Below are 15,468 nucleotides of genomic sequence, written 5' to 3'. Positions count from 1 at the left end.
GAGGCCCTTGGCGCGTAACCCGTCTCCTTTCCCTTCATTCATTGTCAGCAGCCGCCGCTTCCTGGAGCCATTTTCCAGCCGGCCCCACACAGCGGGAGCGGCCCCGCTCCATCCGCCGCATCTGCCCGCCCCGCCGCCTCCGTCCCCCCCCCGGCGCCCCGCATCCTGCAGCCGGGGCCCCCCCGGCACCCGCGGCCCCCAGTATTTTGCGCGGGGGCCTCGGCATCAAGGAGGAAAGGAGCTGGGAAGGCCCGGGGGGGGGGAGGTGGGGGGGGTGGGGGGGGAGGGAGGGACGGGGGGAGGAGGAGGAGGAGACGCGGCTGCGGGGACAGACCCGGAGGGAAGGATGAGAAGGGGACTCCAGCCGCCCGCCCCGGCTGCGCCGCCGCCCGCACCGTCCGCCGACTCCAGAGCAGCCCCCGCCGGCTTCCCGGCCCGCTTTGCCGCCGGCGCCTTCATCCAGATCCGCAGCACCGGCCCGGCGGGGCCGCCCTGCCTGGTCTCCGCCGCCGCCGCTTCCCCGGCTGCCGGTGCCTTTGCCCCGGCGGCGGAGGGGGGCCAGCCGGCCGGCAGCTCGCCGTGCTGCACCCCGCACGGACCCGCCGGCAGGACGGCGCTGCTGCAGCCCGCTCTCGGAGGCGGAGGCCGCCCCCCGGTAATTTTTGGTTTTCCCCCGGCCCCGCGGGAGGGTTGGGGGGGAACGGGGACGGGGGGGGGGGCGGGGATCGGCGCCGGGCAGGGCCTCTCCCCGCCAGCGTCCGGGCCCGGGGAGAGAGGGGCGAGGAAAGGCGGGAGGCAGCGCTTTGTTGCAATAAACTTTCCTGCCCCCTTCCCACCCGCTCTCCACCCCCCCCCCCCCCCCCCCCCCCCCCCGCCGGGTCTTATTTAAAAGGAAGAAAAAAATATAATAATAATCATAATAAAAAAAAGGTTGGGGGGGGGAGGGGCCCCGCGTGTGACGATCCCCCCGCCCAGTCCCGCCGCTCGGGTGCGAAGGGCGAGGAAAGCGGCTGGCGGGGAAGGGCCCCGCTGCCCCCGGGGCGGGGGGTCCGGGCCCCGCCGGTGTCTCCGCTCCGGCCCCGGAGCCGCCGGTGACGTCTGGCACACGTGCGCGGAGGCCGCGGCTGTGACTGGGAGCCGGGGCGGGCGGGGAGGGGGACGCCGCTTCCTCCTCCTCCTCCTCCTCCTCCTCCTCCCTTTGGCCTGGGACAGCCCGACCGCCGGGCCCCCGCCGCTCGCCGAAATGCCCCTGCAGCAGGTCAGTGACTCCCGGGGCTGCGGCGCGCACCCACCCCCCCCCACCTCCCCCCTCCCCACGTCCCCCCTCCCCCTTTTAAGATTTCCTCCTTCCCCCCTTTAAAATTACCGCAACCCCCCCCCAAAAAAAAAATTCCTCACCCCACTCGTGGGGTTTCCTTTGTCCTGGCTGTTTTCGGGTGCGTGCTTGGGCCCCGTCGACTTGGGGGGTGCGGGGTGTCCCCACGGGGCGGGGGTCGCGGAGGCCGGGGGGGGGGGGGGCGGCTCACCTGCCCGCAGGTGAGCCGCCCCCCCCCCCCCCCCCCCCGGCCTCCGCGACCCCCACCCAGCACCCAGTGGGTGCTGGCCCAGGCGATGGGGATGCTGCTGTAATTCTGAAATACTTCTTGCGAGGGGTGGCTGGGGAAGCGGTGGAGAGTCGGGGAGCCGGCAGGAGCTGCCCACCCTGCCCGGGGTTTTCGCAGGTGTCGGGTGCCAAGGTGGCAGCAGGAGTTTCAAGGCTCGTCAGATCCCATCCGAAGCTTTTTTTTTTTTTTTTAATATAATAAGAACCTTCGCTATAAAAGATAATCGATTTTTCAGTGCCCCTGGTCTTCGGCGTCTCCCGGCGGTGAGCGGTGTCAGGCTGGCTGGTCCAAGCTGCTTTGTAAATATTTGGCTGTCCCTAACGCGAAGGCTCCGTTCCTAGAAGGTGGCGTTAAGCAAACACAAAGAGGAGCGTATGTCACGGGGTGATTCTGGGAGAGTAACTCTACAGGCTTTTGTGGCTTGGTGGGAGGGATGTTGGTGTCATGGAGGACCCCTAAAATTTCTCCTTAATGGGTGCTGCAAGACCTTCAAACATGGATTTACCACTTTTTTTTTTGTTTGTTTTTCTGGTTATAACATTCGCCTCTCTAAAGGGAGGAACTCCTGGCCGTAAGCACCTAAGGAAGGCTCCTTCCCCCCTTAACGGTTTGGGAGCAGGAAGGCAATTTTGGGCTCTGCCTGCCAAAAAAGGTCCCCACGCGAGTTGTGAGTTTGTTGCATACCCTCAACCCCCATGTTTATTTTGGTGAGAGATGCCGGGTGAGGGAGGAAGAGAGCGGTGAGGCCGGTGGTGTCCGTAGATGCGGGCTGGCACCCACCCAGGGCGATCAGGAGAGGGGCTGCGCATCCCACTCTGCCCCGGGAGCCCCTCGGGGAGCCGCGCTGGGCTGCCGCGGCCCCGTCCTTCGGGGGGGTCCGGCTGCAGCACCCCGGTGCCCTGCTGTGTCCCAGCCCCGCGGGCAGCTCGGCGCGGGGGCCACCCAGCCCGTCGGCAGCTCTCCGGCTCCCACCTCGTTTCCCCCAAAATTTCTGGTTGGCTCCTAGCTGAAGCGTTTTTTGAGAAACTGGTATCGCAGCCTGAAAGAGGAGCGAGAAAACGCTGCGTGGTTGGGGCGGCGAGCTCGGGCGAGCGGCACCAATATCAATTTAGCCCTTGATCAGCTGAGTCGCAAGTAGTGCGTGGAGACTGGGACCCCCAGCTGAGAGGAGGGCCCCGCTATGCGAAAGGCTGTCGGGATAAGCCTAAACTTTGGCCAGCACACCTGCGCTGGTTGGGGTTCTGAGAATACTCTGTCTTTGCAGATGTCGCTGCGCTGGCAGCCCACCCGTCGCTTCCAAATATAAATATGGTATCAGTGGGAAAGAGTCGGTACGGCAGTTTAGGCTGTTCCGGGAGGTGCTCGACCGTACCAGCAAAAGAAAAAGTTGGGTTTTTTTTGGCAAAGTAAGCTGCTTCCCCCCTGGGAATTCATTAGTGACTTTATCTGTGGTAAGTGTAACCGTGCTGGAGAAGTCTTGAAAGGTGGCCCAGTCCGTAACAACAGGCAGCTCCGGCCGCGGAGAGACGAGGCTGCGCAGTCCTCCGTCTCCTGCACAGGTGTCTCCGGACTGTCCAACTCCTGCTCCTCGCCCCGTCGTGGTGGGTCCTGCGGCCCAGGGTTGCTAACCGGGCTTTGTCCCCCCCCCGGTGAGGCAGTGGCCCAGGCTGGCCGCCCTTTCAACCTGAGGAGCTTCTTCATGATTCCGGTGGAGTTAATGGAAAGTGTTGCTGGGCAGATCTGAACCACCTGCCGTGGCTTAAACACAAGCGGTAACGAAGAATTAACCCCTGCGAAGCGACCATCGCCTTGAGCTCCTGGGGAAAGCCCGAGCCTCCAGAGATGGGGCCGGCGCTGCTGGCTGCGAGGGGCAGGGGTCCTGTCCCCCGCGTCCTCCCCTGCGCCGTGCCGGGGGCCGGTGCCGCTTCCCGGCTTCCCTGCCGGAATCGCAGCCTTCCCGGGATGGAAGATGAACCCTGGCCAAAATAAATAAATAAATGAAGGTTTTCTGCTGGGTGGGCAGGTTGACCCAGCTCATGGGAGGTGTGGTGAGTGCCGGGGACCATGGAGGGGAGGTGGTGGCTGGGGAGAAGGTGCAGGGGTAGTGCCCCCGTTGCATTTTGGTGGCAGCGAGCTTGCGACTTGACTTGGCTCCCGGTGAAAACGTGGGAGAAATCGGTGTTTGACGAGGTGCCCTGAAAGCGTTCTCGCTGGCGTTGGCTTCGCGCTCGGTGTGGGAAAGTCACTACCATTTGCAAAGCCTGGTGCTTAAAAATGGGGCTGCTGCAAAAGCGAGCTGCTCGGAATGTTTCCAATCCAAACAGTGGAGAATTTCTTGCTGTCTTTGGGTTATAATGATAAGCCCTTTAAGAAGAGGGCCATTTTCTTAGCCATGAGAAAATGCTTAAATGGAGACACCACCCACATGTTAAGTCCTTTTTAAAAGGGGCTAAATCCTCTTAACAAGAATATCTTTAGAGAACTCCTGTGGCCTTTAGATGACATGAGCCGTGGAGAGGCTGGTTCGGCATACTTCAGAAGGGGGCGGGAGGATTTACATTTCCAAACTGAATACTTAGCACCTCTCTCATTTTTCTGGTGGTTCAGAAAGCACCTCTTCCTCCCTTCTTCTCAGCCGGTCACAGCTGGAAGGGGAGAAAACTGGGCTAGCGCACAACCTTTCTCCTAGGTGTTGGGTAAAGGAGCGGGCCGAAGGGGACATAGCCACTGAGCAAGGATTTAAGGTATGGGAGAAAAACCTCTCAGCTGCGTAAAGAAATGGGGTTGTTCACTAGGAGCTTTTCTTTATTTTGCAGAAACACAAAGGTTTGGTCTGTGGAGACGCAGGCATTTTCATGCTCAGACCCTGTTTTCATACTTCTTTCCCCCATAGCTTGTGTCACTAGGAATGAATGCTAGCGTGAGTCTGGGGCCTTTGCTTTTCGCATAGCACTGAAGGGAATTTCTTTGGTTGAAACCCATCTCCTCCAGCAAGAGGCTGCTCCTGAGCCCAAGGAGGTACCACATGGTCCTTTGGCCCAGCTGCCTGGAGAGAGTTCAAAGAGGCATCAATCCCGATTGCCCTATCTGTGCCCACGAGCATCTAGTGGAGAGCAGGCACCCTAGTAAAATTCTACAGGGAGAGTCTGTAGCTTGCTGCGCTTGCTGGTGGCGGCTTCACTATCCTTGCGCAGAGCCCAGCGGTGCTGGTGTGGCTCCATCTGCACCAGAGCTTCCCAAGTACGAGAGGTTTGTCCCCCTGCGCTGATAAGGGCTGCTGGCAGGCTTCCACGAGCGGCTGAGCCACTCAGAGGCTTGACTTGCTGGAAGGAGTAGGCTTGCTTCTCCCTCGCCGTCTCCTCTGGAGCACCTCCTTTACCCTACCCCTGTCCTGGCAGTGCTCTTCCCTCCCCTCTGCTTGGGGAGCATCCAGCTGCGCTGGTGGGTTGGTTTTTTTTCGGCTTTAACAAGGTAAAATGGCTGGGTCTGGTGAGCGTTAGTTCTGGCGTGCTGTAGGTATTGGGCATGCATGGCCTGAGGTGAAGGAAGGAGGCAGGAGCTTTGCCATGCAGTGGTGTTCAGGTGTTAGAGCGGCTCACCGAGCCGCGGTTTGCCGACATTGGTCTTGCCTGTTCTCACCATGAAGGTACTTTCCTTCTGCCACCAGCCTGCTTGCCAGAGGCTGGGTATGGGTCACCTTAGGAGCAGTTTGTTCTTCTGTACAGGCTGCTTCAACTGACTGAGCAACTGAAGGGGTTTTCTTTCCCCTCGTTTTATCCCAGGTACGTTGCTGCTGCTCTGTTCGTCTTTACAGCGTGCTCATTTGTGAGCTATGTACGAGCATTTAAAAAAAAAAAATCTTTAAACTTAAGGAAACGCTGTATTTTGCAAGATGAAAGGTTCTCCTAGTACTGCTCTGACTATGGCTGTGGCAAATGTTTGAGGAAGGAGCACAGGAAGAGGGGCTTGCACAGGACAGCCCCTCTCCTGCTCGCTTGGAGAGAGTAGGATTTAGTTGTCTTGTATGGAAGAAAGAAAAGAATTTTGTTTCTGCCTGCCTTTTTTCTTGTCAAACTTGCCGTCCATAGTCTCATGTTGTGGTAGGGGAAAATTATTTCCTCATGCAAGTTCTTCAGCACATTTTATGATACGTTATCTTCTGTCCTCAGTTGTCTTCTCCAAGCTGAGGAGTGATAGATCATCTCATTTCTACTGAAATGAAGGCCATTAATGTTAAAATAGACGTGTCCTTTTATAAAAGAATCACGTGATCTTTGAAAACAGACATGGCTGTTAGTAGCGAGCTTGTATTTGCCAAGCCTTTGGTGGCTTTGCTGGCTTTGGAAGATGTTTTGAAGGCATGGTGGACCCACTTTGCAGGCCTAGCAGGAGCCAGAGAACCTTTCAGAGCCAGCTGGCTCCACAGGGTCTTAACCTGGCCCTGGGTGGGCAAGGGGAGGTGTGGAGCGGAGGGGCTGAGCGTGCTCAACTACTGTGGGAACGGCTCATTACGAAGCGTAGGTTGCGAAAACGAAGTAGCACCGTTCCTCTTTGGAGGCCCTGTCCTGTGCGGGGCCGTAGGTCTGGGGTGGCTGCTGGAGGGGGATCCATCCCGCCCTGCCTGTCCAAGAGCACCGAGAGGGGAATCGGGTGAGAGACAAAGATGTGAGCTTCGTTTGGTAGCTTCAGGTACGACACTTTTCAAGCCTTCAGGCTTCGCTTCTGAAAGCGTGTGCTGGGCTGATGGCCGTGGCTCTGGTGGCAGGGTCGGTGCTGGTGCGGAGGGGCGGGAGGGTGGCTCAGGCTTTGGTCCCGGCTTGTGGAGGAGCTGCCTGCTGAGGGTGGGTTGGAGACCGTGACTTCAGCTTGGACGGGCTCCTTGCACCGATGATGGTAACATAGATCCAGCCGTGCCCAGGGCAAGGCTTTGGGAGATAGAAAGCTCTTCTTCGTGTAACTAAATCTGCGGGTTTTACAGCCTCTGCAAATAATCTCCTTTACAGCTGGCAGCACGGCGTGTGTAGAGATGGTGGCAGCTCTCCTCCGTACAAATGACTAAGTTGGACTTCGGGCTTTTGTTTTGGCTGGCAGAGTGAATCGCTTCCTGCGTTCTTTTTCCAGAGCAGCGTTGCGTTTGCTGCTGCGGGGAGAAGAAACCCCCTTCGCGTGCCCGGGGCAGCGGCCTGCGGTGGGAGGGCGGCTGCTGGTGCCGGCGGGACGGGGCTCCTGCAGCACTTGAGGTGCTGCTGGTGAAGTATTTGGACTCGCTTTCCATTTCAGTTCTGTCTTCTGCTCGAAGGCAGACTTGGCAAACCTGCCCCATTTATCACTTCTTTAAAAGGGAACTATTTCACTGATGTTTTCCTCAAGCAAGTTGGTCCAAAACCACACTTGGAAGTGCTGTGCCTGGCATGGGTGTCTCCTGAAGTACTGTGCTGTCTGCTTGGATGGTGCTGCCGTTTGCTGGATCTCCTGGAGTTCTTCATGCCTTGTGGGCTCGGTGTGAGCCGTGGTAAATATTACCGTCCGCAGGCCCTGTAGAGGGAGAAGGCAAGAGTTTGTCGAGATGTTGATGCTAAAAATGGCCTCTGCCGTGTGGTAGGGGTGTTCTTCACGTATTTTTAGCCTTCCTCTTACACATGTGTGAATACATCGTGAACGTGTCGGTAGTTTGCAGACCGAACTTGCCCAAGGTTGGTGGCGCGTGTGGCGTCTCTCCTGCCCCGCTCCTGAAGGCGAGCAGTGGTGGACCTGACCTGCCGCGACGTGACACCTCGCAGGCCAGCTCGGCCACCCCTGCGTGCCCGGCAGCTTTTGGGCTTCTGTGCCAAAGGCCTTTGGCCTCGGGCTGAGCTGGGAAGGAGAGGTGGAGCACTGGCCATCGCCTGTCCAGAATCAGCCGGCAGCTCTTCTGCGACTCCGCTATGGGGGCAAGTATGGCTTTTGTGTATTCCTGCCTCTGGAAGTAAAACCAGTGCCCCGTCTGTCACTTCGTTTAGAAGTGGGAGACTTCATTTGATCACCTGCATCCACCTTCAGGACTTCACCCGACTTGCACGTGGCTGTGCCTGGGCCCAGCGGTGTCCACCACCCAAGGCTGATGGCGTCTTCAGGTGCCCCACCGCAAGCGCCTAGGACCCGAGCTTTGGGAAGGTATTGGGTGCTCCCTGCGATGTCCGCTGGCAGCACTGCAGATGTGGAGCCCTTGGTATCTCCGGGTTCGTATGAGCAAGGCACTGTTTAACGCAGAGGCTGTTATTATTTTAACTTTCATTTCTATATCTTTACAATGGGATTTTAGAGCCTCATCACACAGACGTTGCAAGCCGCTAGTTGTTTTGCAGAGATCTGTGAAAACTTGTAGAAAACATGTGAACAGCTATTTTCGGTAAAAATAGATCGTATTGGGGTGTCTGCACCAACAAGAGGTGTCTGCTTAGGCCTTGACTGTTTTAGCTCCAGCATTCCTGCTCCAAGCTGTGGTGTGGTGTGCTGGTTAATGTCTGCATAGATTCTAGGAGTAATTTTCATTAATGAACTTCTTGAAAGCCTTTCTCCTATTTACAATGCTCTTCTGTGTTTTGGGGTTGGTTTTTTTTTTTGGTTGTTGTACAGCTGTTGGTTCAAAGGTTGTTGCACGTTGCATAACGCTGCTAGAAAGCGGGGCGGGGGAAGAAACTCATTGGCAAACTTCCTTCCTTGTTAATTAAGGTGACATTAAGAGTCTCTGGGTTAGGACTCCATGGTGGCTGTCACCATGCACTGCAAGAATCAAATTTTTATATACTGAGTCAGGCTTATCAATCCACTGTACTCGTTCTCTCTAAATAGGACTTGCTCTTAATTTTGGTTCTACCCTGAAGTTACAAAATCTTGCTAAAATTGGAGTGCAGTAACAGATACAATTTGTTTTTTTTCTGCCAGCCACTGAATCTGCGCTGTAGGATTTCTGGATTTTTACACATTTCCAAGTACCGATGTAATTTTAGAGGGAAACAGTTCTTCGCAGGGCGACTGTACTATGCTCTCTGTGGAACTTCGCTTTCCAATTTGCCTGGCATGTTGTTCAGAAACAAATTGCTTGCATCCCTCCTACCTAGACTCCCATTTAAGAGGTGCCATCTGGCAAATTTCAGGTCTGGAAGTAAAAAAGTAACCTCTTGGCCCAGCATTTATATTGGTACGGTCTGTTGAAGTTGACAGTAGGCTTCGGGCTTTCTGAGTGCTACCACAGATAAGTATGTAAAAATATGAAATGATGTGCAGAAAGGGTCTCATCTTGTACCGTGCATGGAGTGGCCGTTCCCGTGTATCAGGTTGTCTGTGGTGTACTGGAAAATACATGCTTTAAGGTGCGGGTCTGAAGGGTTTGCTGCATTCTCTGACTGCTTCTGTAATGGAAACTGGGCTTTCCTTCACCCTCTGCTTAGGCTTTTTTAACATCTGCTGGTTTTAAGGTCGTTTTTCCAACCAGAGATGCTGGAAATGGAATTATATGGAATTATAATGTCTTGAGCGAGGCTACGAACCTAATAGTGCCTTCAGTCCTTGTTTTCTTGTGCTGCGAACTCTGGAATTAAATGGCAATGACCACGTATGTACGCTGGTGTTATTTTGCCTTGCCAGCGTCGTGTTTTCAGGCAGCGTCGGTCCTACACGTTGACAGTCAGTTTTTTGTCCCCGTACAGTAAGCTAGTTCACACTTTGTCTAATGTCTTCGCATAGCGGGAATTGATGTTGGTTGCAGCTCTCACAGAAGGCTTTTGTCTGGCGATATCTGAAAGCTGTCTTGTTGGAGCTTTTATCAGGGCTATGGCAATGAGGCCATTATCCCCGCTCGTGGCCAACATAGATATTCGCAGAAATTTTTATACTGTTGCTTAGTAAGTGGCACGCTGGTAAAGAGCGACAATGCCGGCGTGGTGCAGAAATAATACCCGAGGTGGCAGCCGTGTCGCGGCGGGGCGTTATCTGTCCTTGCAGACCGGGGCCGGGGTGGGAAGGGAACCCCACGCGGGGCAGACGGAGGGGGGTGATCAGGGCTATGGCGAGCACGGATAATGCTGGCCGTCGGCTCGGCAGAATAAAGTTTTACTTTTCATGGCAAGACTTTTATCGAGCAGCTCCAAGTAACCCAGATCCAAGTTGCTGTATAATAGTTCTGCACCTCCTTCTCTTTTTTTTTTTTTTTTTCGGCTGCGCGGGATCTGCAGCCTAAAAATGTCTCTTGGGGGTTACGTAAAACTGCGAGTCGGGTGAGAGGAAGCCGAAACTTCACAACTCTGCTGTAGTACTCTTTTTAAGCACAAAGCTCTTCAGCCGGTAGAAAAGACAACTTGCTACTTGAGGTGGGGGCAGGGAGGGCTTTAAAAATTATAATAGCATTTTCACCGGCTGCTTTGTCTTGACAGTGGGTGTTTCACTGGGCTTATTCTTTTTTCCCCTCAGGAACTGGGGGTTAGAAAAAGCCCTTTTTGTGAAAAAGCAGTGTCCTGAAAGCATAAGCAAGTTGCTCATTTTCTTTCTCTGGTTCTTAATCATAAGAACTGCCTTGATGATCTTTTCCCACCTCAAATTAGCAGTTTATTTATAACATGCTAATGTTCCGCATGCCCGTTGGTATTACTGTTCTGTCGTGCTGAGCCGAGAATTGTTCTCTTGAAAACTGACACCGCGAAGATGACATCAATGAACATGGGAAATGGCACATGATAGCCAAAGAAAAATTCAGGTGGCTTTTGATATGACTTTGGTTCACACTTCTTTCTATAAAACCACTTCAGTTTCCTTTCTGATTTCAATCGCTAGTCACATTTTTGTTGCTCGTTTTTTACCTTAAAAAAATGCAGACCGTTGCAAACTTCTCTGCCATTGTCTTCTGTGCCTTGCCACCAGCTGCCTCCTTGGATTGCAGGTAGGGGAGCGAGGTTCTTCAGGGGGCATTCCCCTCTCCTCAGGGCCCTCGCAACAACCGCTTCGCAACCGGGAGCCTGCGAGGCCCCTGCAGGAAGGCTCTTCCAGCTCTCTAGGGGTTAGCAGCATCCCTCCCCGTGGTCCTCCGCTTCAGCGGCACTACAGAAAGACCAGGGAGCATTCAAAGTCTAGACCATGCAACACAGGGTGCCTTGTGCATGGAGAAGGAAATGGCAAAATGAAAACATATCCCATGAGGTGCTGCGCTTGGAGCCATGCGCTTTGTAGGTGTTCATGAGAAAGGTGTTAAAGAAAGGTGCAAGATCCTTTGGAGGCCTCCAACATTGTTTGCTTGTGACCCGTTCTCTAAAGATGCTCTTCATGTTGCTGCTGGCCTTGGGATGCTGAAGTCCTTCACTTTCCTCGTCTCGGTAACATCATCAGCTTTTGCTGAATATGTGGGAAGGGAATGCAACAGTAGTGAACAGGTTGCGTGGCGTTGGCTAGATATTAAGCTTAGGTACAGCCTTCTGTGAACAGAAATAAGTTAATACTAATAAAGCTTTTTTGTTGTTTTTTTTGGGGGGTGGGTACAGAAATCCACTTTGCTGTGAGCTGGAATATGTAGGGAATTCCAGAGACTGACATATTTAATTAAAAAAAAGAGAGAAATGAAAAGCAAGCCTGTAGGCAGGCAAATTCCCCTTATTCAGAGAAAGCCATATGCTCAGTGTACTATCCTTAGTGTGATGTATTTGCTTCAGAATTAGGAAAGAGGGTTGCTAGGAAAAGTAAGATGCATTCAGTTCTTTCACCCTCTAAAAAAATATTATAAGGGTGCTTACCATCTCCTTCCTTTCCCCCTCCTTCCCAGTCCTGGAGAATAATCAATTTAGCAATAAGTCAGAGCAAGCAAAAATGTGATTGTTCTCATCTGCAATGCAGAGACGAAGATGGACTCTTTTCTTTAAGGCCAAAATGGGGTCTTTCTGCCTCCAAGTGGATCAAGAGTTACCGAATCATTCTGTATTTAGTAAGAAAGGATCAGAATTTCAGCCTTTTTGTTTTCCCCTTCAGATTTGTCCAGTTTTTATTTTCTTGACTACGCGTTAGCTCTTCCGTTTGCCTCAGTGCCATTTTGAACACATTTCCTTGCTTCCTCCAAGGGGGGGAAAGCAGCACCAGTTGTACCAGACAGGCGTCATACTTGTTGCCAGTGCTTCATATGAAGTGGAGAAACGTGGTTTTCCCAGCTGTTTGAAGAGCTCTGTTGTCTCAACGTGTGAAGAGCAGCCCCCAAACTCTGCTGGACTGGCGACAGAGAAGGGAGGAATCTCCTCTGCAGGGAGAAAACTCTAGGCATCTCTGAGATGCTATAGTATATCTAGCTAAAAATATCAGATACTTGAGCTTGCCTGTTGACTCCTTTGGTGGCGATGCCTTGTTGAAATGGAAAAAGCCAACAGGTCTGGAAGAGTTCTAAAGTTCTTGAATTTCGCATAGAAGTGAAGTGACACAAGAGGGACAGCCCTAAGCTCCAGACAAATGTGCTTGCCCACCCGGGCAGCCCCAGCTCTCTCACTGGTCGTGCAAGCATGTCATGCCTCGAAGGTGAGGGACAGTCGGCTGGCTGGCAGCTATGATAGTCCTGGAAGGGCTGCTTTCCTCCTGGAAAGCCTCTGTCAGATACTTTGTCTGGATTCCTGAAAGGACCCTACAGGAAGGATGGAAAGGGACTTTTCACAAGGGTGTGTAGTGATAGGACAAGGAGGAATGGCTCTAAACTAAAAGAGGGCAGATTTAGATTAGATATTAGGAAGCAATTCTTCACCATGAGGGTGGTGAAACACTGGCACAGGTTGCCCAGAGAAGCTGTGGCTGCCCCCTCCCTGGCAGTGTCCAAGGCCGGGTTGGATGGAGCTCTGAGCAACCTGGTCTGGTGAAAGGTGTCCCTGCTCATGGCAGGGGGGTTGGAACCAGATGATCTTTAAGGTCCATTCCAACCCAAGCCATTCTGTGATTCAGCCTCAGACCATTTGGTTGATGTTGAACAAATTGTACAAAAATGTATCGTTCCTTCTGCTGCAAAGTAGTGCTGGACACCTTCTACAAGAATTTCACCTCTCCCTGAATGCCAGAGACGATGCTTTTTGTCGTCTTTGTCACTCTGCCTCATGTTTGAGTACCGCCGCATGGGCACGAGCCCCAGCTTGGAGCAAGTGCAATGATCTTCCCAGCCAGCATTTTGAATTAGGTGTTATCTTGAATTAAGAATGTGGCAAGGTCCACAGTCTGCCTTTCTCTGAGGAGAAGTGTGGAGTGTAACTTAGTTCAGACCAGCGTACCTGCTGAGGTAGGCATGCAAGGCAGGGCTGATGCAGCGGCACACCTACATGGGGGAGACCTTTATGCACGTGCATCTGCACCCCACCCATGTGAGATGGGAATCTTTTGGATGGCAATATTGATCAGGCCCATGGCCAGTTCCTTCCTTGGTCTTGCGTGTAATTGCATGGGGTGGAGAAACGTCAGCTTTCTCATAGTTTCCCGTTGCTTTCAGTAGTGGAGTTGAAACTCTGAATTTCTTAGATCTACTTTAACTACCATCACATGGTTGTGATACCTGGCCTGATTTTTCTCTTCAGAAAAATGCTCCAGCAATGAGCATGCCTCACCGTCCAGTTTGCAACGAGCTGATCCTTTTTTCAGGACGAACCTAGGAGCTTCTCTTCTTGTGAGGAGCTGCATTTACCGGTGGATGCTTGGAGTGCCTGTGAGTTCGTGGAGACTGTGTCTTCCTCAGTCTTGCTGTCTGAGGGCTGCTGAGGGGACAAGTTGCTAGACCTGCTACCAGATCAGCCAGCTGCATTTAGCATCTTGGCTGTGGCTGAGATTGGACCACTGATCTCAGTGATGCGAGCTTCAAACTGAAAAAGAACTGATGAAGGCTTTTGATTGCGTGGACAGAAAGACAACATGTGCATATCCGGGCTTGGGGCTTGTGACGGCGGGGCAGGAGACGTTCTCGGGAGCAGTGGAACGAGGCGTGCGCTGGGGATCCTGAGGAGCTGGGCTTCTGCCTCTCCAGGTTTAACTCGCCGCTGGCACAGTGAAATTGCATCAGTCCCTTCACTAAGCGTTTTTATCCAGACTACCAAGTTCAACAAAGTGATGTTTTAATTTTTTTTTTTTAAGTTCGGTATTGAGAATTTTAAGAAAGCAGGCCAGTGAGGCGATTTGGGTAGGAACGTTTTACAAGTTGCAATACGAAATTTTTTCACCTTAGTGAGCGAGAGCAGTGGTTTGAGCCTATGCCAGTTTGCCTTTCCAGAGCAGTGATACAGCTGAACCACAGTGGAAATCTGGAACCGTAATGGCACTGCTTATAGGAAGTTTGACTCCCTGCATTTAACCACAAATGTGGTCAACCTTAGGAGAGGCAATGGTGGAGAGGAAGAAAGGTGGTAGCATTTGGTTATCTTTGTTCTCCCAGTCTTCTGTAGCGCGTCTTGATAGATGCAGCTCCAGCTGTGAGAGCAGAGTGAGAATATTACTGACTGATGGGTTGAGTTTCTTCCTTGCTACGCTTTGAAGATACACTTCTGGGGTAGACGTAACAAGACTTGCTTCCAGCATTATTAAATTCAGTAGTCATGTGCTACTATTAAACAGTTGTGCTGCTCGGTAAACTATTCACTGTAACTGAGGACAATAACATATAGAAGAGGATTAAATACCATATCAGGATCCTAGCTTCATGCAGGGACTGAAGCACCAAGTAATCCAGTCGTTACGGGTGTCTGCCGTGGGTGAGTGAGGGACGAAGGTCTCCCTGCTGCTCCTCACCATCGTGCCCCAGACCAACGTGTTGGCTCCGTGCAGTTCACAGCATGGGAATGGCTGTTTGTCTTAGGGAACAGGAGGATATTTTAGTTTGTATCTGCCTGTGCTCGAAAATGAGATGTAATCCTCTCATAGTCCGGGTAACCTGCATTGCCTGCTGTGGTAGGGAGGAAAAGACGAATTGGGGATCGGGTCTGTGCTACTAGGGGTGCTTCCCGTGGCGGAGGGGATTTCCTGGAACCATCCTGGGAGACGTTTTGGGGATGCGGTTTCACGGTCAGCTTATGGCGATCCAAGTCAACGTTGCCACGAGCGGGGTCATGCTGCCCGCCCTCCCCGCCCCCGTGGTCTCGGCGCTCAGCCACACCGGGGACCTGCTCCAGCTGGAAGCTGGCAGTTGGGGTTCAGCCCAGCGAGCTCCCCAGCCCGGCCGGCTGCGGGGCTGGGGTAGGGGCGGCTGGCAGGGGCTACCCCTTGGCAGCGGGGTGCCCGGCTGCACCCTTGGCTGCAGCAAATGGCGGCACACGTCCTCCAGCCGTGGTGGGATGCCTCGCTCTCCCTGTTCGTGGTGGGATGCCTCGCTCTCCCTGTTCGTGGTGGGATGCCTCGCTCCCCGCGTCACCTTAGCATCCCCTAGAAGCGGCTGGAGTTGTGCGTAACGAAAGCCTAACAGATGGCTGCGTAGAGAGGCAGCTTTCACGCTGTTCCTTACTGCTTCAGTTACCAAGCACGTGGAGCTGCCGGTGCCTCGCTGACGTTGCCCAAGGGCTGAAGGGAGCTTGCGCGCTCTGCCCAGCCCTGGCTCTCTGCTTTCAAAGGCTTGGGGGGCTGCTTAAGGGTTTTGTGAGCATGTGGAAGAGAAAACATGGCTGCTCTCCATTCACAGATAAAATCCACAGCTGCTTAAACAGAAAATCTGCGTTTGTACCGTGCCGCGTGTACTCAGCTTCCAGTCCCTGACCAAGGCTCCCAGGCTACGTGTAATTTAATTACAGTCTGGCGGCTCACACTGAAGTAGGTGAAGATATAAATGTAATTTGTGCCCAGAAGTTATGTATGTAGAGTGAGCTTGTAATACCAGAGGCCGCCTCTGAAATCACCGCTGTCA

The 15,468-nt window shown here is 53.4% G+C and overlaps 1 protein-coding gene across 3 annotated transcripts in view; it reads left to right on the top strand.

Annotated features, from left to right (window-relative positions):
- Positions 1-321: 321 nt before the first annotated feature.
- Positions 322-15,468, top strand: part of E2F3 (E2F transcription factor 3) — a 46,943-nt gene continuing 31,796 nt past the window's right edge. For 2 of the 3 annotated variants that reach the window (XM_075417080.1, XM_075417079.1), the window contains exon 1: positions 322-655. In XM_075417080.1, coding sequence (XP_075273195.1) covers positions 347-655 — 309 coding nt within the window. In that variant the 5' untranslated portion in view covers positions 322-346. Of the gene's footprint in view, positions 656-1,041; positions 1,259-15,468 lie in introns of those variants that run through there. The other variant, XM_075417081.1, reaches the window with a different exon arrangement.

This window comes from Opisthocomus hoazin, chromosome 3 (genome assembly GCF_030867145.1).
Source record: "Opisthocomus hoazin isolate bOpiHoa1 chromosome 3, bOpiHoa1.hap1, whole genome shotgun sequence".
Classification (NCBI taxonomy): Eukaryota; Metazoa; Chordata; class Aves; order Opisthocomiformes; family Opisthocomidae; genus Opisthocomus; species Opisthocomus hoazin.
The sequence above is the reverse complement of the archived record's forward strand: the minus strand, read 5'-3'. Positions and strand labels throughout refer to the sequence as shown.